This window comes from Vidua macroura, chromosome 2 (genome assembly GCF_024509145.1).
Source record: "Vidua macroura isolate BioBank_ID:100142 chromosome 2, ASM2450914v1, whole genome shotgun sequence".
Classification (NCBI taxonomy): domain Eukaryota; kingdom Metazoa; phylum Chordata; class Aves; order Passeriformes; family Viduidae; genus Vidua; species Vidua macroura.
The window spans coordinates 61285508-61307673 of NC_071572.1; the positions used below are offsets into that span (position 1 = coordinate 61285508).

The 22166-nt window shown below is 47.1% G+C and overlaps 1 protein-coding gene across 1 annotated transcript in view; it reads left to right on the forward strand.

The window, feature by feature from the left end:
* Nucleotides 1-21799, forward strand: part of CLPB (ClpB family mitochondrial disaggregase) — a 74017-nt gene extending 52218 nt beyond the window's left edge. The window contains exons 8-16 of the mRNA XM_053971735.1: nucleotides 6725-6802; nucleotides 9149-9204; nucleotides 12360-12404; nucleotides 14322-14483; nucleotides 16115-16271; nucleotides 19121-19194; nucleotides 19673-19792; nucleotides 20229-20333; nucleotides 21108-21799. Of these exons, the coding sequence (XP_053827710.1) occupies nucleotides 6725-6802; nucleotides 9149-9204; nucleotides 12360-12404; nucleotides 14322-14483; nucleotides 16115-16271; nucleotides 19121-19194; nucleotides 19673-19792; nucleotides 20229-20333; nucleotides 21108-21359 (1049 nt within the window). The 3' untranslated portion in view covers nucleotides 21360-21799. The remainder of the gene's footprint in view (nucleotides 1-6724; nucleotides 6803-9148; nucleotides 9205-12359; nucleotides 12405-14321; nucleotides 14484-16114; nucleotides 16272-19120; nucleotides 19195-19672; nucleotides 19793-20228; nucleotides 20334-21107) is intronic.
* The last annotated feature ends 367 nt before the right edge of the window (nucleotides 21800-22166 follow it).

Genomic DNA, 22166 nt, shown 5'->3' on the forward strand with positions numbered 1-22166 from the left:
GGTAATTCAAAGTGGATGCCCCATCCATGGAAGTGTTTAAAGCCAGGCTGGATGGAACTTGGAGCAACATGGTCTAGTGAAAGCTGTCCCTGCCCATGGCAGAGGATTGGAATGAGAGAAGCTTGAAGCTCCCTCCCAACACAAACCATTCTGTGATTCCATGTAATCAAGGCTCCAGCAATCTGGGCTGGGTTTGATTTGCCAGTCCAAAGCCCCTGTATCCTGTCAATAATTCCTGACCCATCCGTGCATTCCAGTTAATGCCTGAAAATAGGACAGCAACATAAGAGCTGTTGAGGTCGGGGCAGAATCACAAGGAGCATGCTGTCAGAAACACAAACCCATTGCCTTTAGTTAACAAAGAGGAGCCCAGTGTGGGCTGGGAGATGAGAAGGAGCCGGGAAGGAGCTGGGAAGGAATCTACACTCCTGCAAAAACAACAGCCACCCTGTGTGTTCAGAAAGCGGCTGTGCCTGGGGGCAGCAGCCCAGCTAATTGGGGAGCTGTGATTAATGGGCAATGCCTGTTCCTGACACAGGTGGCGTTTCTGCGCATTAACGTCCTTGCCTTTATGGAGGTTTTTCTTATTGAATTATAGGGAATGTGCTTGATACCCCTACAGCCTCAGGATATTGGACCAAAAGGTAGTGGGAGACTCTCTGTCCCCCTCCTCTCCCCCCTTCCATTCTGTCCAGTTTTTCTTTTCATTTTCTTTCCTTTTCGTTTTCTGTCCAGAAGGATGAGTTTTAAGACAGGACTTTCTCTCTCAAGCACTTCCTCTCTATCTTTGTTATTTATTTTGTGCCCAGCTGGTTTTCCTGCCGCTTTGCGGACCCTGCATCCTCTGCCCTCACCACTGCCATTTGCTGGTGAACAGACCTGCCACAACACCATATCTTCAGATCCACCAAACCTGGCTCATATGTTTAATTTATAACTGGTGCCTTAATTGAGTAATTGGATTTAATCCGTCACTTGGTGCATGATCCAAACAGTCTCCAGAGGGGCTTAGCCAGGAATACAAAGGGAACTTGTGATCTGGGGTTAGAAGCACAAGATCTGGAGTGATGGGGATAGAATGGAGTCACAGAAATATGGAATAATTTAGAAAAACCCTCTAAGATCACCAAGTCCAGCTGTTATCCCAGCAACCCCCTGCAAGGGGATGCACTGGGAACGCTAGTGGGGAGCTCACTGCAGCCACACCCTGACAGGATGGCATCACTGCCACAGAGGGAAAATCCTTCCCCATTGCCTACATAGGATATATCCAAGCCTTGCAGCACTATTTTCTGATATGTGGAGCAGGACAGGACTGGGAGAAGGTGGATGATGGTTAACTGATGGTAACTGTGCGTCTCCCAGCGTACAAGGTTTCTACCGGTGCCTGACTGGGTGATGGTGGGAGGCAGCTTGGCCACCCCCCTCGACGGGTGTAAATGTTCAGTTCATCTTAATAAAATCCACATTAAATATTCCATCTCCTCACATCAGAAACAGCCAGGTCATTGCTGCCATCTCAGGAGCTGCTGGGATTCTCTAACTGGTACATACAAATGAGTAGCTAAAAGGCTTAGGGTTGTGTTTCCAGGCACTTCCATAAATGGTTGAGCTCTGGATCTGATTACGGCTACTTTGCCTTTTCACTGGAAGATGAGGAGGCAGAAGGGATCAGCAACATCTCCTCTCTGAGATTATAAGCTAAAGGAGGCATTTCCCCCAAATATATATATGTGTATTTGTTTTTTTGGTCTAATATCCTAACTATTATGCCAGGTAAAGAATACCTTCTTTATGTGGATATACCATGTCTGCTAGTCAGTACTCACTTAGAAGTAGTGTGGTTCAAACCTACCACTTCCCCTTTTCAGGGAGAATAAACCCTGAGGGTTGAAGCAATCTGTTCCAGCTCTTCCTGAAGTTGAATAAGGAGTGAGGAAGGAAAAGTGTTGTTTATTTTTCAGGGATTTTGAAGAAAGGGTAGTGCAAAAAAATCTATGTTTTAATGATAAAATTCCTAATTTTGAGCAGCTATGATACTGAAAATCAGTCAGTGTTTCAAAACTGTAGGGAAATGGGTAAGGAGGACTATGATCCTTCTCTGGTCCAAAGGAAACTGGGATTATTTTGGACAATATAGGATACTTTATGAGGGCTGTTTTTTTGATGTGTGTTGCTGCCTGCAGATCAGGTGAAACTTTGCAAGGACACAGCTTTGGTCTAATTTGGGGTTCCATAACCCTGAACCACTAGCAGCAGGGCTGGAAGAGAGCTTCTTTGGGAATGCTGCGGACCCTGGAGCATCAATGCAGTACCTGGATGGAAGCAATGATCCCACAACGGGTTTGGCCCCAGAGCCTTCACCCTGCGGTACCCCAAACCCGGACAGGCCGAGGAGCCCCGCAGAATGAATTGATTTGATAAATGGACATTTATTACACTCACAAATTGGCTGAAACCAATTTCAGTCACATCAAGTGCTGATAACTGCTGAGGTATTGATTTGTGTAAAGTAATACAGTGAATTTATCAGTTCAATAGCGGGTTGAAGGGCCTCTTGGAGATGCAGGGCTGCAGTCACACCGTTACAGATGGACGAAATAAAGCGAGAGCACGGCAGCAATGCCAGGAACAGCTCCACAGAAGAAGGCCCCAGCGTCATCATCAGGCTCTTGTTTTGGACATTGGGGCTGAATGTCATAGTGAGATTTCAGCACAGCAGTGTGACCTCCCTCCTGGTGTTTGTTTGTTTGTTTGTTTGTTTGTTTGTTTGTTTGTTTATGCCAGGAGGAAAGAAGGGGGCAGCTTTCCCAGAGGCAGAGCATGGATTTCATGCTTGGGTGACAATGAAGAGCGATCGGCATGGCCAGCAGCTGCTTTGGCAGTGCAGACTCCAAGGAGAAGAGGGCTTCTGTGGCTTTCCTAGCTGAGATTTTCATCCTTGGAACTGGCACTTATATTCTGCTTTGGCCCAGGATGGGGCTTCTGTTCCTGCTGCTGAAGCTGAACACTGCACTGCCCTGGGATATGGCTTTTGTTCCTACTGCTGAAGCTGAACACTTCACTGGACAGCCTGAGAGAGCCTCCTCCAACCCCAGTGGTAGAACCTAGGGAGTGGTGTCCCTTCCCTAGGGATATCCAGATTTTTTAAGTTTTTCCAAACCTTAAGAGTGCTGGGTGCTGGAATAACTCATCATTTTCAGGCTGCTTGTAGAAAAGCATTTACAACTTATCACTCTGTTGATCTGATTAACCTGCTGACTAGTGACCATGGAACGGTTTGGCTTAGAAGAGACCTTAAAGCCCGTCTCATTCCAACCCCTTGACATGGACAGGGACACCTTCCACTAGATCAGGTCTTTCTAAGCCCAGTTCCAGCCTGGCTTTCCAGGCACAACTTTTCTTGGCAACCTGTGCCAGTGCCTCACTAGCTTTATAGGGAAGAATTTCTTCCTAAATATGATGCTCAGCATCTTCTGACAGAGATCACATGCTGAATCTAAGCTCTAACTTTACGATAGTTTTTTAAGGGGTGCTTTATATCCCTGGAGTTGTTTTGAGTATTTATCCATAAACTCTGGCATCCTGCTGCAGAAGGGAGGGGAAGAAGGCAGCACTTAACCCCACTGTTTTTGGACCCTGAACATGCTTGACCCTGTGAGTGGACACTCCATGCCCCAAAGCAGAAGTTTATTACTTTTATTACCATTATTATCTTAGCTGAGATAGCTTCAGGAATTAATGGCAGCTGTGTTACTCCCCATCAATTTTAATGAAATTTCCCACCCCAGGTGTTGACCTCCTGTTCACTGCTGTAAAGAGTTGAGAAGGAACATGTGCAGCACTGGGAAGGGCACACAGAGGGATGCAGCATAGACCCTTCTCTGCACCTGCCTGTCAGTGGCAGAGCATTTTCTCCTCTTCATCTCCTGCGGTGGCTATTTCCAGGGATTACCTGGCCAGGGAGCAGCTGAAGGACAGGATGGGATTCCCACCAGTCTTTGCCCAGGATTTTGAACAGAACCAGATTGCTGGCTGCAGCCAAGCTGGTCTGTCATGCTGATATGCCCAGGCAGGGTGAGACAGAGCAAGGCATCAGCCAGTGCTACATCTGGCCTTGTGCCCAAGCTAATTAAGCCTTAGCAGGAATCAGGACTCATTAGCATGGCCAGGGGGACGGGTAATGCATCTGCCCGTGTCCGGGCTCAGAATGGCAAGTTCTTGCAGCACTGGGGTTCAGCTCCCACTAAATGCACAATCCCAGCACTCAGTCCCATTTCTGAAGGGGTTGGAACTGATGGTCTTTAAGGTCCCTTCCAACCCACACCCTTCTACAATTGCATGATTCTACATGCCTTGGATTTAAAGTTAAATTGGGGATTTTTTTTTTTTTTTTGGATGTTTGGACAGCAATGCAAACCTTCATCTTCATCCTGAGTTACCAGTGCCTTTTGGGAAGCCCTTCTGGCTTTCCCTGCAGACTTTTCAGGGATTAGGAATTCAGTCCCACTCTCTTCCTAAGTGGCTGCAGTGGTTAATCACCTTCGTTATTAAAACTGTTCTGCTTTATTTGTAGTTTGATCCTCTCACTCCAGCCCCTGGAGCACCTTAATTTTCTCTGTAGCTGAGCAAGTTCAGTGCCTTCTTGGGGAGATACTTAATGACTGTGGTCAGGTCACTCCTCACACCCCTCGTCATTAACTTCAGCTCATTGATTTATTCTTGTAGTGAGGCTTTGCTCTTGTTCTCCTAATCACCAGATCTGCTGGCTTCCATGATACCTGGGTCTCCTGGAATACAAGCATGGACTCCAAGGAGCTCAGTTTCATGCGGGTTTTGCAGCTCCAATTTCCCATGAGACCCCTCCATGCATCTATAAACTCCAGCTGCTGGAATATCTCACTTGAGCTGCTGCTGTTTAACATCTTCCCAGTGTGTCCCTGCTGGCAGAGGCAGCATTTCCATGTCAGGCTGGAGGCTGTGACATTTCCATTTCTTATTATTTGCAAAATGGAAATATTGTTTAAATATTTTTATATGCAAATATTTTTATGTGCAAAATGGCATTATTTATTTCCCATGTCAGTTTGTACTCCCGTGGAGGAAGAACTCTTGGCATGCCATGCCTAGGATGCCTTTTCTTAGGTGACTTCTATTTACTATACCCCATCAAGAAAAGGGTTTTATGGACTGACTTTGAGATTGAATTAAAGAATTCTGCAATTTTAAACGCCACTCTCATGCTCTCTGGCCAGCTCAGGGAAGAAAACAAACCCACAGTCCCCCACAGAGCCAGCCAGTACCTCATTTAAGGAAGACACAGGATTGAGGGACAAGGACAGAGACTGAGACCCAGGATAGTGGCCAGAAGAAGATGAGGGAGTTGTGTTTTGAGGGTGACAGTCACAAAGAGAAGTGGGTTTAATTCTTTTTTGGCTTTATTCCTGTTTTTGCTGTGGACACCACTGAAAGGCAGCAGAGGTTGAGCTTTGCCATGCCTGTGTGCAGCAGCATTCCAAGAGCTTTAAGCCACAGCTCTCCCAGTGTTTTCCTTCTGCTCATCCTACCTCCAGTGCTGCTATTTTCCTCTGCTACCTTCAAATATCTTGTCAGTTACAATTTTTGGGCATCTTGCCGTTTTCATGCAGTGCTTCCTAATGTGCCACATTTTGGGTTCGGCTGGATCTGGGGGTGCCATGTGCCAGTCATGAGACCTTGCTGCATCTGAGGGGTCCTGAGACTGTACAGTGCATGTTCTCTTTTTCAAAACATCTTACAAGGTTTACAGGCTGGATTGAAATACTGTGGATAAAGCAGAAAGGCTGGGATGTCAGTTAATCTCTCACATTGAACTAGAAGCTGCTCTGATCTAGGGAAACTACTTCTGTGTTCCAGAGACCAGATTCAGCCAGCAGAGGATGAGATTTGATCTTTTGGCCTCAAAAACAGTTCCTCCTCCTTCAAATAAGCCCAGTGCAATGATGTTATTGGTTTGGTGAGCACGCTCACAGAGCCTGAGGCTGCTCTGGGGGGCTGAAGAGTACCTGGGGGAGCCGTGGGCACCCATGGGGGTAGGAGCTGTCACCCACTCTGCACAGCAGATCCATGTCTGTCCTGAGAAAGGGCTGTGCTGGTCGGACTGGGAGTTTGGGAGGGAATCAGGGCTCTTGCCTTTTGTAAAATTTTCCACTGGTATCTCACCCAGGATGCACTCAGATGCTTCTATCCAGAGAGGCACTGAGATAATCACCACACTTTTCCTAATCCTTGCAACAATTCAGAGGATTTGTGACCTTCAGCCATTTCTTTCTTCCCATTCCATGCCAGAAATAACCTATAAACCTCTTCAAAACTGATGTTTTTTCCTCATGGAAAGGTTGCACTTGGGAGCTGGTGAGGCAGAGTGCCTCTCCATCCCTCTGTCCATCCATCCTTGTCCCCCTCCTCCGCCATCTCCCTGGCAACGCTGAGTGCACATCCTGGAAAACTTTATCCGAAATCTGCTCTGGGCAGCTTTCCAAATCCATGCTAACCTTATTAGGTGTCTCTGGGGCCTTGGCTAGCTAATCAAATTAGAGAGCACTAATGGCAGGGAGGACTGGGAGTGGGTAGAGAGCAGTAAAACATAGTGTATACTTAGTGATAATTACACTTGCTTTGTGGCATTGATTTATATGCCTCCCCCCCCCCCCTCTTTTTTGTTTTCATTGTTCTTCAAATGCAGCTATTCGGAGGAAGGAAAATGGCTGGTATGATGAGGAGCACCCGCTGGTGTTTCTTTTCTTGGGATCATCTGGAATAGGTAACATTTGGGTTGTGGTGAGGGGGATGGAGAGCCCTGAGGAGAGGGGGTGGAAGCTGTTGCAGGGCTGCAGGGTCTGAGTAAAACACACTGTCATCTTTCAGTGAGTCACCCATCATCCAGCAGGGTGACCACAGCTGGACACCAGCACACACAGCTACATCCAGCCTCATGCTGAGTTATCCCAGAGGACAGCCCCCCTCCAAGTCTCAAAAAGGGGCAGTTTTCAGAGTAAAAGTATTACTTTAACAACTTTCTGGTGAAAACCCCTCTATTCCAGTGGGAATGGTGGGATAACAGTAGAATTTTGCTGCCTGCAAACTGAATCTCTGCTTGTTTGCTCCTGTGGGCACAGACTGTTTTGGAATGACAGGATTTTATTGACACCAATAAGATTTGTCCTCCAGCCCAATCAAATGCCACATGACAGCTGATCAGTTCATGAAATGGTCCAAATGACTTTTAGGTGTGGAAAAAAAAAAACAACAAAACAGCTTCAAAGTAACTGATCTGTGATATTTGGAGCAACCTCAGGGCTTCCTTCTCCTGCCTCCACTGCCTCCCAAAGGGCTCAAGAAGGTGCTGATGCTCCAGTGCTGGAGGGGTTAAAGGGGCACAGGTGAGACTATGCTCCTGCCACAGAACAGTACCAGGCCAAGTATTAACTCCAAAGAAGTTGCTATAAAGCTGTATAAAACGAGGATAAAATATTTTTGATACTTCATTGCCCTGCTAGAGCATATCTAAAACCTCAGGGATGTAAATTGTTGGCTTTTCTACTCCCATGGACTTCCATGGGGGGGGGGGGGGTTCTCTTTTCTTTTCTTTTCTTTTCTTTTCTTTTCTTTTCTTTTCTTTTCTTTTCTTTTCTTTTCTTTTCTTTTCTTTTCTTTTCTTTTCTTTTCTTTTCTTTTCTTTTCTTTTCTTTTCTTTTCTTTTCTTTTCTTTTCTTTTCTTTTCTTTTCTTTTCTTTTCTTTTCTTTTTTCCTCTTCTCTTCTCTTCTCTTCTCTTCTCTTCTCTTCTCTTCTCTTCTCTTCTCTTCTCTTCTCTTCTCTTCTCTTCTCTTCTCTTCTCTTCTCTTCTCTTCTCTTCTCTTCTCTTCTCTTCTCTTCTCCTCTCTTCTCTTCTCCTCTTTTCTCTCTTTCTTTTTTATAGGAAGCATAGTTTCTTGCATCCTTACACATCAGGAGCTCTGATCCAGCATCATCCAAAGTCAGCAAAGCTCAAACTGAAGTCAATTGCAAAATTTTGGCAGAGATTTAACAGGTGGAGCACAGCACACCCCATGATTCCCATATTTGTAGCCCTTTTTTTGGTGATTTGCTGATCTGACCCACCAGATCTATTGTTCCTGCAATACAATTGTGGGCAGATGTACAATACTCCAGTAAGAATGTAGTTTTTAACCTAATTTCCCTTTTAAAACACGTGGTTTTTTTCTTCAGAATAGTTCTTTCTGTTCCTGCTCATTTATTTTTCACTGTGCAAGTAAATCCTACAGGGATCCATGTGCAGTACACTGCTGACAGGTATGCAAAGGACAAGTGTGAACCCCCAGAACATCCATCCTCCAGAGGGGTGACTGGCTTCACCTCAGTTTTGATGGTCACTCTAGGAGCCAAAATTGGCCCAATCCTTCGCTTGATCAACCTGACAAAGCCAGCAGTGTCATGCTGGAGGGTAGCAACAGGGAAGAGAAGTTTTCTGGCATCCACACTTCAATAAAACTGCCTCTTTAATGAAGTTTCTCCCCAGATGGATGGGCCGGGAGAACAGGACATGGCCTGGCATGAGCTGGTGCATATGTTCACCCTTAATAAATGCCTCAGGCTTCTATAAATGCCTTCCAAGGTGGATTTACTCCATTACTGATTGTTCCTAATCCCAGAATTTTTTTACTGTCATCTTATATAAAGCAAAGAAAAATACCCCATTTCCTTGAAATTCTTTATTTGGAGATTACAAGGCATTGCACAAGGATCTTGGAATATTGAGGGTAAATATAGCAAAACTCTGATCTATCCAATATAGCAAAACTCTGATCTATAAACATCTTCTTGTGGGAAAAAAAAAAGCGCTTTGTTCCCATCATGTGAGAGTCAGTTAAAACTGATGGAGCCAATGCAGGGATGCTGTTATTCTGATGCATCTGTTCACCCTGCCCAGACTGGGGCAGATCACAGTGAATGTGATCCTGGAGATAAAACAGCAATACCCACTTCCCAAGGAAAATACATATATTGGGTTCAGGAAGTTCCAGTCCTCATGTTAGCAGAGCTGATGAACATACAGAAGATGGACAGACCTGGTTTAATGCAAGTTTTTTCTTTCCCTCTCCAAAACAGGTAAAACAGAGCTGGCCAAGCAAACAGCCAAGTACATCCATAAGGACATCAAAAAGGTAATGGCTTTTCCCAGCTTTGTGCTGGCAGTAAAAAGGGTGCGGGAAGGGTCGTCAGGGGGTTCATTGTGTGGCTGTGCTGCCCTGAGAAAGGGCTGCTTCTGCACTCAGAGGGACCTGTGAAGGTCATGGAGTCACAGACAGGTCTGGGTTGGGAGGGCCTTTTAAGCTCATCCAGTTCCACCCATCCTGTCAAATGCAGGGGTACCTTCCCCTAGACCGGGTTGCTCCAAGCCACATCCAAATTGGCCTTGAACACTTCCAGGGATGGGGCAGCCACAGCTTCTCTGGGCAGTCTGTGCCAGGGCCTCACCACCCTAGCAGGGAAGAATTTCTTCAGTTTTACCCTGCCAGTAGGAAGCTGTTCTCCCTTGTCATGTCACTCCATGCCCTTCTCTTGCAGCTCATTTAGGCCCTGGAAGTATCTCTAAGGTCTTCTGGGAGCCATCTCTTTTCCAGACTGAACACCCCCAGCTCTCCCATCCTATCTCCAGAGCAGAGGTGCTCCAGCTCTCGGAGCATTTCCATGGCCTCCTCTGGACTCACTCCGACAACTCCACATCCCTTTGATGTTGAACCCCAGAGTGGAGGCAGCTCTGCAGGTGGAGTCTCACCTGAGCAGAGCAGAGAGGCAAAATCCCCACTTCACCCTGCTGCCCACACTCACGATCAGACCAGGACACTGTCTATGATTCTGTCTATGTTACCAGAATATTTGAATTGGAAAAATGTATATGGATGTAACATATGTGCTTCCTGTTGAATTTTGCTCTAATTTTGACATCCTCTGTTGTGAACATATTTTTTTGCCTCTATTACTAATATCACTGTAATTGTTAGAAGGATAAAATTCCAGAAATCTGTTTTCCATATCCCCAGCTCTACCACTTGTCACATCCTGCCAGTATGGACTGTAGCGATGCAACAGTGATTTCCTGCTCAAAATTTTAAGTGCTGAAGTGTTTGGTATCCAGAAGCAGTTTGAATGATTTAGTTTGTTACCCAGTGGTTAGACTTTAGAGAAGATGGGTTGGAATTATTTCATGGAAGTGGTGGTTTTGCAGGAGAACACTTCAGTGGTGTCTGGGGTTTCTATTCTATTCTATTCTATTCTATTCTATTCTATTCTATTCTATTCTATTCTATCCTGTCGTGTCCCATCCCGTTCCGTCCTGTCCCATCCCATCCTATCCTGTTCCATTCCATTCCATTTGTTTCTAATCTGTTCAGTTCTTTCTATTTTGTTTCTTTCCAGTCTATTCCAATTTATTCTATTCCATTCTGTCAATTCTATCCCATTACAATTATTTCAATCCATTCAATTGCAATGTATTCAACTCTGTTCTGTTCTATTCCATTCCAATATTCTATTTTATTCCAGTCAAATCCATTCCATTCCATACCCATCTTCCATTCTAATCTATTCTGTTCCATTCCATTCCATTCCATTCCATTCCATTCCATTCCATTCCATTCTGTTACATTACATTCTTTTCCATGTTTCACATTTAAGCCCCTGCCTACCTGTAAGAGCTGCTTAGCTCTCTCCCACATGGAGACAGGGAAAAGAAGGAAAGACAAGCAGAGCTGTGCATAGATGAATCTCTCTTCCCCACATCATCCAGCAGTGAATGGACACACAATGCAGCAACACATATAGAAAGAAGACCAAACTGGAACTAACACTATAAAAGCAGCTGTTCTGGTTTCTTTTCCTCAAACCTCTATAAATGCCTTCCAGAAGCCATAAATCCTGGATCTCAAGCACCTTCATCCCCAGTCCCGCACGTGGAACCGCTCCATGGCCAGACATCCAATGGGGAAATCAGTTAAACCCTGAGTGTTGTGTTATTTTGCTAGCAGCAGGAATCTGGGATTTATTAGGAATGAACCAGCTCAGCCACTGGTCCCCTAATGAGGGATGAGAGGGTGTCATACCCCCCACAGACTCTGATGAGGGGCAGCAATTCACAGGAACTGACGGATTAAGAATGGAAAACCTGAAACTGTCCCGCTTTCATTTGCAAGACAGAGTGAATTTTTTTTATCTTGCTCTGCCCTGGGCAGTTTGTAGATATTTTAATAATTTTCAGGGAAATTTTTGCATGGGAATATTTTGCCCAGAGAACCTGTGGCTGTCACATCCCTGAAAGTGTTCAAAACCAGGTTGAATGAGGCTTGGAGCCACTTGGTCTAGTGGAGGGTGTCCCTGCCCATGGCAGGGGGTTTAGAATGGAATTGTCCTAAAGGTCCATTCCAACCCAAACCATTCTCTGATTCTATTATTTTCCCAGGTAACAAATGACAGGACTAGAGGAAACTTCCTCAAGTTGCAACAAACGATGTTTAGGTTTAATATTGGGGAAATTTTTTTCTGTTCAGCTCTGGAAAAGGCTGACCAGGGCAGTGGTGGAGCCCCCATTCCTGAAGAGATTTAACATGTGGATGTGTGGATGTGGCACTTGGAGACATGGGTTGGTGGTGGGTTTGGCAGTGCTGAGGGAACAGTTTGGCTCTGTTGTCTCAGAGGGCTTTTCCAACCCAAACAGTTCAGTGATTCTGTTCTCTAATTCTGGGATCCCTATGTGATGGTATCCATGAGTGCACCATGTACCCATGTCCAGATGAGATGTATTCCCAGACATGTCTCCTTCTCTGTCATGGACAGTGGTTATGTCTGATTGACTATGTCCAGGATGATGCTGGGAAGTTGAGGCTTGGCTTCTTGGTCAGCTGGATTAGAGGATCACTGTAGGTCCTTTCCAACTGAAATATTCCTATTCCCTCCCCTTCCCTCTCCTTCCCTTCTTTTCCTTTCCCATCTAGGATGTGGATTACAGCTCCATGATCACAATATTCAGTACCTGCAGTGAATCATCAGCTTTTCAGATGCAAAATGGATACTTGGGTGGAAGCTATAAATTCTCTAACACTATTCTCTGTTTTAGGTGATCACCCAAAAGCCCAGTTCACCTCAGCTTTATGATTTTTGCTGAATTTTTGTGGAATTTTTGTGATCAATCTTCTTGTGATTGATTTCTAAAAAGCTGAACCACAAAAATACCTATTTTATTTAGAAAATTTCAGCCCTGTCAGTACTGCTCCAGCTCTTGCAGTGAGCAGATTGATCAAATCTCATCCTAAGTCTCTTGCAGGGTTTCATCAGACTGGACATGTCGGAGTTCCAGGAGAGGCATGAGGTCAGTAAATGGGCTCTGAAGGGAGCAGCTTCAAATTTAATACAGAAAACATGGGCATTTTGGTGTGTCGGGGTAGGAGCACAGCAAAACAACAGGAGTTTTGCTCCAAGTTGTGTATTAAATTGCAAATAAATTGCAGAAAGCAGCCTTAATTGAATGTTGTGGTTTAGGCATGGTACTCCCCAATTTAGTGCTCCCATTGAGACACTCCAAACCAGGAGCCACTCACTCACTCCCTGCGTTCCCTTGTCCCTCCCCACAGCAGTGGACTAGAGAGGAGAACTGGAGGCTCAAAAGGTAAAGGCCATGGGTTGAGGTAACAACAATTTACTGAAAACAGAAATTACACAAGAAAACAAACAAGCAACAATATTATAAACAAAAGTATGTAAAAGAGAGAGAGTGATTCACATGCAAAATGCTCACTGACACAACCCAGCCAGAGCCACGCTCCCCCAGCCATGCCCTCCAGTTCAGAACCAGCTACTTCATGTTATTCCACATTCTTCTTCTGCTCTTATTTGACCAGAAGGAACCCATTCTCCCCAGAAGACTCTTTTCCCTCTGCTCCTGGCAATGACATGAGGTAAGACAGAATATCCTTCAGTTCCGAGTCTTGCCCCTCCTGGCTGCTGTAAAAATTAACTCTGTCTTGGCTGGAACCAAGACATTGAGGCAAATTAGGAACAGAGACAAAGGAGCAAGGAAAACTTCAACAATATGTGTCCAGTGCTGTGAATTCCCTTGGGGTGGGATCAGCACTTGGGGAAAGAGCAGCTGAGAAGAGATGGTGGAATCCAGAGGATCATCTTGAAACCCACAGCCACATGCTGTTCATCACCTAACATTGCCCAGGCAGGCAGAGCTTACCTCACACCCTTTATCCCCAAAACATTGCTAAGTCCATTGTGAGATCTTTGCCTCAACCTACCTTCCATGTAGGAAAGGGAGAGAATCCAGCAGAATGCAGGACAATGATGCCAAGTCCACCCCTCCCATCATAACTTCTGCCCAGTTCTGGTGCCACAGGAGGTCCAAGGTGCCAAGTTTTCTGCGATCCTTGCCGTGGTCACCCCTGGACATGAGGGGGTTCTAAATCCCTTTAGAGGGCTCTGTTTCCCCAAAAAGTAGCAAGGTTCTAGCAATGAGAGTGGTAAAACACTGGGACAGGTTGCCTAGTGAAGTTTGACTGCCGCTTCCTTGGAAGTGATCAAGGCCAGATTGAATGGAGCTTGATGCAACCTGATGGAGTGGAATGTGTCCCTATGTATGGCAGCAGGGCTCACACTACATGGTCCCTTCCAACCCACACCATTCCATGATTCTGTGATAACAGGCTGTGACTTTGGATGACACTCAGACATGGGTAGATGTAAGATGCACCAAGCTACGTGTCAAAAATTGTCATTTTGCCAAAACTTTCCTGTTGTCAGAAATACTACTCTATATAAATGTCTACATTTCTAAATGTTTAAAAAAAAACCACCATGTCAAGAAGTGATGACATAGGAAAAGTATTGTACTTGTGGCCTCTTCCCACAAAGCCTACTTGTGGCTTTGATTCTGCACCAGAACCACCTGCCACTTATAATCCTTTGAATTCTTGCTCTTAAAAGGCTAAAAGGGATGAAAATAGGTCTTGGACAGGTTGCTCAGATCCTGCATAGCAAAGCAGGGCTGATGCCTTCCCACCTGGCCATGCCTGCTCCTTGGATTCTACTGTTTTGAGCTCTGGGCGGGGAATTGCTTAATCCTTATTTTGCTTAATTGGTGCTTATTAAGCTGATTTTGAGATACCTGGGGTGCAATAGGTGTCACAAAGAACAAAGAATTTGTTTTGGTAGCAGCAGAGAGTGGTGGCGACCTGACGAGCTACCTGAAGGATCAACCTTCACCTTTCCTCTTCCTTCCTCCCAGGTGGCAAAATTCATCGGCTCACCACCCGGCTATGTGGGCCATGAAGAGGGTGGACAGCTCACCAAAAAGCTGAGGCAGTGCCCAAATGCTGTGGTACTCTTTGACGAGGTGGACAAAGCCCACCCTGATGTGCTCACCATCATGCTGCAGCTGTTTGATGAGGTAAATCCACATTAGAGGTTAGAATCAACACAAGGGACATGCAGAAGGTGACAATGAGGGGTGAGAGGGATGACAGATGGAGGAGTTTGGGTTGAAAGGTACCTTAAAAGCACATCTAGTCCACCCGTCCTGCCATGGGCAGGGACACCTTTCACTAGACCAGGTTACTCTAAGCTACATCCAACCTGGTCTTGAACTCTTCCAGGGATGGGGCAGCCATGGCTTCTCCAGGCAACCTATGCCAGGGCCTTGCCACCCTCAAAGGGAAGAATTTCTTCCCAGTATCCCATTTAACCCTGCCCTTTTGCAGTGTGAAACCATTCCCCCTTGTCCTGTGACTCCAGGCCCTTGTCCAAAGTCACTCTCCAGCTCTCTGGTTGATTTTGAAGGGTTTTTTTTGTTTTAAGGATTAATAACACCATTTTTCTTGCATAGATCATCACAGTAGCAGTTCAATGTGAAATCAATTCCTGTACCAGGCACTTGACAGGGCAATAACCCAAATGTTAATCTCAAGCACCCAACAAGGATTTGTGTCATTTTGCTGGGTCTCTGCTGTTGGAGATGGATTGAGAAAAGAAACAGCCTCGGGAGATGCTGCTTTTTTTCTTATTTCCCTCTCTTTTTTATATTATTAATCAAGAGCACTGGTGCTTTGGAAAGGTTCCTGCATTGGTTTGGGAGGCTGAGGGTTGATGTCACTTCAGCAGTGGTGGTGCTGTGCAGCCCTGGTTTGCAAGGTGATCGGCCCCACAGGAATGAGGAGCTCTGCTACTCAGGTCACTCTGTTACAGCCATAACATAGTTATTTGTGGGCTCTGCCCAGCCCAAACCACAGCCACAGGGCAGGGTTGGGGTCAGGGTTAGGGATAACATTAGCATTAGTGCTGACCTGAGCCTGGGGCTTGTGTCAGACCTAAAACCATCACAGGGAGGTAGGCAGAGGGTCAAAGGCTGGGGAGTTACATATGGGCAGCCACACAGTCATGGAATCATTGAGGTTGGAAAAGCCCTCTGAGACCACCAAGTCTAACCCTTCCCTTAGCACTGCCAAACCCACCACTAAACCTAAATGCCACATCCACATGGTTTTTAAATCCCTCCAGGGATGAGGTCTCCAACCCTGCCCTGGGTAGACTGTACCAAGGCTGGACAACACTTTCAGGGAAGAAATATTTCCTGATATCCAACCTATACCTTCCCTGCTGCAACTTTAAGGCAGTTTGTTCTTCTCCTTTCTCTTGTTACCTGGGAGGAGACCAAGACCCCCATCACAGATCTAACTTCCTGTCAGGGAGCTGTAGACAGTGAGAAGTGCCTCCTCCTCTCCAGGCTGAACAAGGACATGGACTGGCCCAACCCTCCTCCTGACAAGGCATCTCCCAGTGCTTCCATCAATTCTGTCCTGGATGGGACAGGCTGGGACCACATGCAGGAGAAGTTCCTGCCATTCATGGAGAGACAAGGACTTCTCCAACCTCATCCTTGCTTCCTTCCACCTCAATCCTTGGGTATCTTCAAATTTAAATTCACTCTGGGGAAAAACAGGACCCATGTTCTTTTTCCTGGTGTTTTGGCTATGTCCTCCAGCACTTGCTGTCATGACTGGTGTCATCTTGCTGTTGTTGCAGGGCCGGCTGACAGATGGAAAGGGGAAGACCATTGACTGCAAGGATGCCATTTTCATCATGACCTCCAACGTGGCCAGTGAGGAGATTGCACAGCATGCACTGCAGCTCCGGCAAGAGGCCATGGAAATAAGCAAGAAAAGGATGGCAGAAAACTTAGGTACTGGAGTTTCAATCTTCAAATCCCTAAAGAACCTCCCTCCTTCCTAATACAACTTTGATACCAGCTCAGCCATCCCTTGGCAGGGGGCACACCCAGACCCTTCAGTCCCCTCTCCACTGGTCCCAACTGATCCACATGACTTGGAATGCTCCTCTGCCAGGAAGTCATGAAATCCCAGAAGGGTTTGAGTTGGTGGTTTAAAGACCATCCCATTCCAACTCCTTGCCATGGGCCGGGACACCTTCCACTAAACCAGGTTGCTCCAAGCCCCATCCAGCCTGGCCTGAAACACTTCCAGGGAAGTGAGCACAGGCTGAGAAAGGCTGAGAGGTTGGACAGAGTCTTAAAGATGCAGTCTTCCTCTGAAGGATACAATGTCAAATAATGAGGATTTCAGAGCAGGTGGATTGAAACTGGATGGTCTTTAAGGTCCCTCTCAAACCAAACTCTTATGTGATTCCATGATTCTCGTTATCAACTCACCCTTCTCTTTCTTTTGGTACCCTTCCAAATGCTTCCTGCAAAAGACTCTGGCTGGTTCAGGTGCTTATATGAAAGAGGAAAAGTTTTGTTTCCTCTCAGTCCTTCCCAGAAGGACTGAGCTTAGTGAATTTTACTTCCCTGTGGAATGGGAGCCCTGGCCTCAGATATCAGGCTCCTGGAGAAAAATTTCCCAAAATGTGAATTAGGTAATAAAAGGGGAATGAGGAGAGCAAGGGCAGTCTCTGAGATTGAAAATGAACAACTTGATGTGCAACATCCAGTGCCTTTGCTTGGTAACTCTGAGGATATACAGATGGTGATGCTAGCACCAAGGACTGTCCCTTTTAGGCAGTTTGTCACATGGAGCAGAGGAAAAGCCTGTTTCCATCAGGTGCTGCTGTGCCACAGCCATGGAGAGTGACTGTATCCCTTCTTTTCTCATCAGTTTTAAAAAACTTACTTTGGGGTTTTTAAGATCCTTTTATGATCTTAATTGTCTGGATGCCATATCTTTCTCAAGGTATCCAGCAGCTTGTGCCATCTCAGATACACCATATTCCTGCATCAGCTCCACAGGAACAGGAAAAAATATTGGATTTTGGCATCAAATCTATTTTCCAGCTTCTTTCTCCTGGTCTCTTCCTTTTACTTTGGAGAAGTGGCTGTCGACACTCGCTTAATTTAGAACCTTTAAACTTCAATCAGGCTGGGTGAAGGACAAAACACATTGTCAACTGAACTTTCCAGAATAACATTTGAAAATGCCAAACGTTTCCCTGCTCAGTGAGGAGAGCATTGAATTTTAATTTCTGGGACAGTACAGCTGCAGCAGGAAAGGAGCTGGGGAGGGCATTTGGGCACAGCAGCTGCCCTCATTTGGGTTTCAAGGAGCTGCTGCCCATTTTCTAATCTCTCAGTGTGGAGATGCCATGGCAGGAAGTCACTAAAGTGCCTGGCAGGCAGATAAATGGGAAGATAAAGGGAAGGAGCAGATTCCCCAGTGGGCTCAGCATCTAACAGTGGCAACAGCAGATATCACATGTGGGAAGTGGGAATGCTGGTAGAAGTGCTGGTTCCTCTATCTTTCCAGCTCTCCTATGCCAAATCACTGGGACTTATTGGCATCCTTGCCTGAGAGAGGGGAATTGGAACTGGATCAGGTGATTCCAGAGCACCCAGCACCACTGTGGGCATTAGGGGGAGCCTCCTCCTCCCCTACAACTGCTGAACAGAGGATGTAGCCAAGTGGGCATCAGTGTATCATTCCAGGTAACAAGTGACAGGACAAGAGGAAACAGTCTCAATTTATGCCAGGAGAGGTTTAGGTTGGATATTGGGAAAATTTTCTCCCCAAAAGTGTTGTCCAGCCATGGCACAGGCTGCCCTAAGCAGTGGTGGAGTTCCCATCCCTGGAGGGATTTAAAAGATACGTAGATGTGGAACTTGGGAACGCGGTTTAGTTGTGGGCTTGGCAGTGCTGGGGGAATGCTTGGACGTAATGGTCTCAGAGGGCTTTTCCAAGCTAAACTACCTATCCATTGGAGTCTGAGAACCCCTTCTGCCACTGCTGGTGAGGGGCAGCAATCTTCATCAAGGCTGCAAAGCTGAGACAGGGTCTCAGCACCCAGCATGGGTCTGTGTCCCCTGCCCTGCCTGCCAGGATCCAATCCAGAGCACAGGTATCTATCTCCCTGTGAGCACCCTGGTGTCGGACAGCACGTGGAAGCGAATGAGTGTGGAATGGGTGAAGCTATGGGAAGAACTGGGATGATGAAGACGACACTGGGAGGAAGAAGGGTGATGCTGCAGCCAAGCATCCAGAGTGGCTGGGAGCCAGGATTCAAGAGCAGCCAGACCCTGGCTCCATCTGCAGTCAGCAGAGGGAAGTAGACTGCAGCCTGAGCAGTGCCTCAGGCACCCTGAACATGAGTTTGGTGGTTGCTGGAGAGACTGTAGGCTCTTCCAGTGCTCACAGCTGCAGAGAGGCTGTGTGCTCTGTATGTCAGGTCATTGGCTGCTCTGGTGCCCAACTGGGCACTTCAGCTTCCCAAAACTCTGGGAGCAACTCCTGTGGGCACAGAGCAGGGAGCAGAGGTAGAGCCAGGGATCTTTGGCCATTCAAGGGAGCCACATCAGCATAGGATGTTCCCCTGGAGCACCACAGGACCCAGAACTGCTGTCCACAGTGCCAAGTGCAGGGACACCACGCTGCCAAAGCAAACTGCTGGCACATGTGGAGGTCCCAGGTCTATCCTGCAGTACCCCCCAGACCTTTCCTTGCCTTCAGCTCCAGCTCATCCAGATGGAGATGAAGCCACTGTTCCACTGTCCCTACTGACACCCCCCATCCACCTCTCTTCCAGAGGATGTCCAGATGACTGACAAGATCACCATTTCCAAGCAGTTCAAGGAAAAGGTTATTCGCCCCATCTTGAAGGTATGGACGGTGTTTTCATGGCTCAAGTTTCAGGTGTCCTGAGCTTTGGTCCCAGACTCCTTCCCTGTGTTTCTCTACCAGCTATGAGAGAAGGGATGTAACCCCACTAAAAATGTTGGAGAGATCAGAGCCCAGCAGAAATAAATCACAGCTTCTTTACTCTTGAAGTGGAGCTACGGTGCATGATGCAAAGGGGAACAGGACAGGAAGTGCTGCAGTGTGATTTGGAGATTCTCTGCTCTCCCAGGGTCAGGAAAACCTGACTGCAGTGATATACCCATGACCTTCAGTTTCTTTAAGATGTTTCTGAAGCACCTCAGGATGCTATCCAGCTCCATGGCATGGGGTTGGATGGCTGTTGGGAGCTGTGGGAAGTGGGATGATCCCTGGGGAGCTCCTTCTGCAATGCCACTCTCACTGCTGTTCCCAGCAGGGTCACCATTCCTCTCCCTGCTGACCTCCTCCCTTGTTCTTGCAGGCTCACTTCAGACGGGATGAATTCTTGGGGAGGATCAATGAAATTGTCTATTTTCTCCCTTTTTGCCACTCGGAGCTCATCCAGCTGGTCAACAAGGAGCTCAATTTTTGGGCCAAAAAGGTAAAAAAAATCAGTGGCTTTACAGGAGACTTCTCAGAATAATTCCAGAAGAAATTGCTTCTGGAGCATCTGCCCTGGGGTAAAGATACACAATTATGTGTATCTTTACTATCATCATACAAGCTGTTGAACATGGGGTGCTGGGGAGAGCTGGGACCTCTGGGAGCAGTAGAGATGGTTCCTCTTGGACTGCAGCAGGGATGAGCTCCAGGCTGCCTTCATAGATGTCATTTGTCTAATTGGTCTTTGCACATCTGAGTTCTCTGAGGGCTAAATGGAATTTTGGGGTTCCTTTGTTGTGGAAGAACTGGCCTGATGGAATTCAGCCCTTCTCAGCACCCCAGTGCAGCATCCTCGCTGCTCAAGGAGATGGGTGCCAGGCTTGCTGGGGAGCATCCATAATTCTTCTTCCTTTTCCTCCCCTCCCCCCTGGCAGGCCAAGGCAAGGCACAACATCACACTGCTGTGGGACAGGGAGGTCATGGACGTGCTGGCTGATGGCTACAACCTTCACTATGGTGCCCGCTCCATCAAACATGAGGTGAAGACAAGAGGGAAGTTGGGGTGGAGTTCACGTTGTCACCTCCAGCCCCACTGCCCAGGGAGAGCCAGAATTGGGAAGGCATCAAAAGGGAGATGGAGTCACTGGAGCAAATCCAGAGGATGTCATGGAGATGCTCTGAGGGCTGTAGCCCCTCTGCTCTGAAGACAGGCTGGGATAGCTAGGGATGTTCATACTGAATAAGAAAAGGCTCTGTGGAGACTTTAGAGACCCTTCCAGTGCCTAAAAGGGCTCCAGGACAGCTCGAGAGGGACTTCGGACAAGGGCCTGGAGTGATAAAATAAGGGAGAATGGCTTCAAACTGCAAGAGGGCAGGGTTAGATGGGATATTCAGAAGAAATTCTTTCCTGTGGGGGTGGTGAGGCTCTGATATAGATTGCCCAGAGAAGCTGTGGCAACCCTATCCTTGAAGTGTTCAAGGCCAGATTGGACATGGCTTGGAACAACCTGGTCTAGAGGAAGGTGTTCCTGCCCATGGCAGGGGGGTATGAAATGTTAATGAACTTTAAAAAGTCCTTTCCAACCCAAACCCTTCTGTGATGTCATGACTGCGTGGATCTGACTGTCCTCATCTCTGGGGAGATGTCTGTGGTCTTGTGGAGGAAGTGGCACACCCACACTCCAGAGACAGAGAATAAGTAGGATGAAGAAAAGATTCATGATTTTGCACTTCCTCAGGGTGGGAAGGAGCTGTCCATCTCCATGGGAGACTTTCCACAGGGTTTTCCTGACAGGATCTGGTCTGTCCCTCAGGTGGAGCGGCGTGTGGTGAACCAACTGGCAGCTGCCTACGAGCAGGACCTGCTGCCACAGGGCTGCACCCTCAGGATCATTGTGGAGGACTCCAACAAGCAGCTGCTGAAAACCATAGAAGGATCTTCCTCCAGCACAGAAAAATCCAAGGTGCCAACCCTGCGGCTAGAGATTGTAGAGAAGGACCGCAAGGCCCGAAAACTGGAGATCCAAGCACCACTGAACCCTGAAAACATCACTTACTTCTTGTAGGCAGCACTGGGCGCTCACAGTGACAATAAAGCACCCCAAGAGTTGGAGCGAGCAGTGTCAGCAAGGGCAGAACCACAGCCCTGCCACCACTGGGCATGGACACAGGCACAGACACAGATACAGGCAGGAGCTGCCCTGAGATGGGCATGAAGAGCTCTAGGGGTGCAGCTGTGGGTGACAAGGTGCCCTGTGCCATTCAGGAATGGGGCAGTGGATAGTCCTGGGGTTGCACAGGGTGTTGGAATTTTTTAAGGAAGGGGGAAGCAAATTGTGGACCATGCAGGAGCCAGGATGAAACTGTCATACCCGTGGGAGTGGGCTTGCTGGGTCAGCTGAGCTGGCAAGGTGAGGAATGGGAACTGAGAATATAAAAGCCACCAAGCACTTGCTCTGTATTGTCCCTATTTCTTTATGGCAATAAACATGCTATGTGCATTCAACCCTTTGTGTCCCCAGAAGGAGCAGCTGTTGAGACCACCACCCTCACCCCAGGGCACTCCTGGGTCTCCTGCTCATCACCAGGAGTCAGGAATGTCACCAAGAGTGACACCACTGGGAGCTGGGACCCACTGTCACATCTCCCCAGCCCAGCCAGGCAAGATCCTGGTCCAAACTCCTTGCTGAATCTTTTTCTCATTACTTTCTTCCAGGAAATATTTAATATCTCAAGTGAAACTGAGCTGTCCAAATTGTCCCCATGGGGACACAGAGGCTGTGCCCCCCCCATGGGGGCTCCTTCAGGAAGCTGCTCATGGTGGAATAGGAGACATGATCACTACTGGGGCCACCCCAGACAGGGTTTTGAAG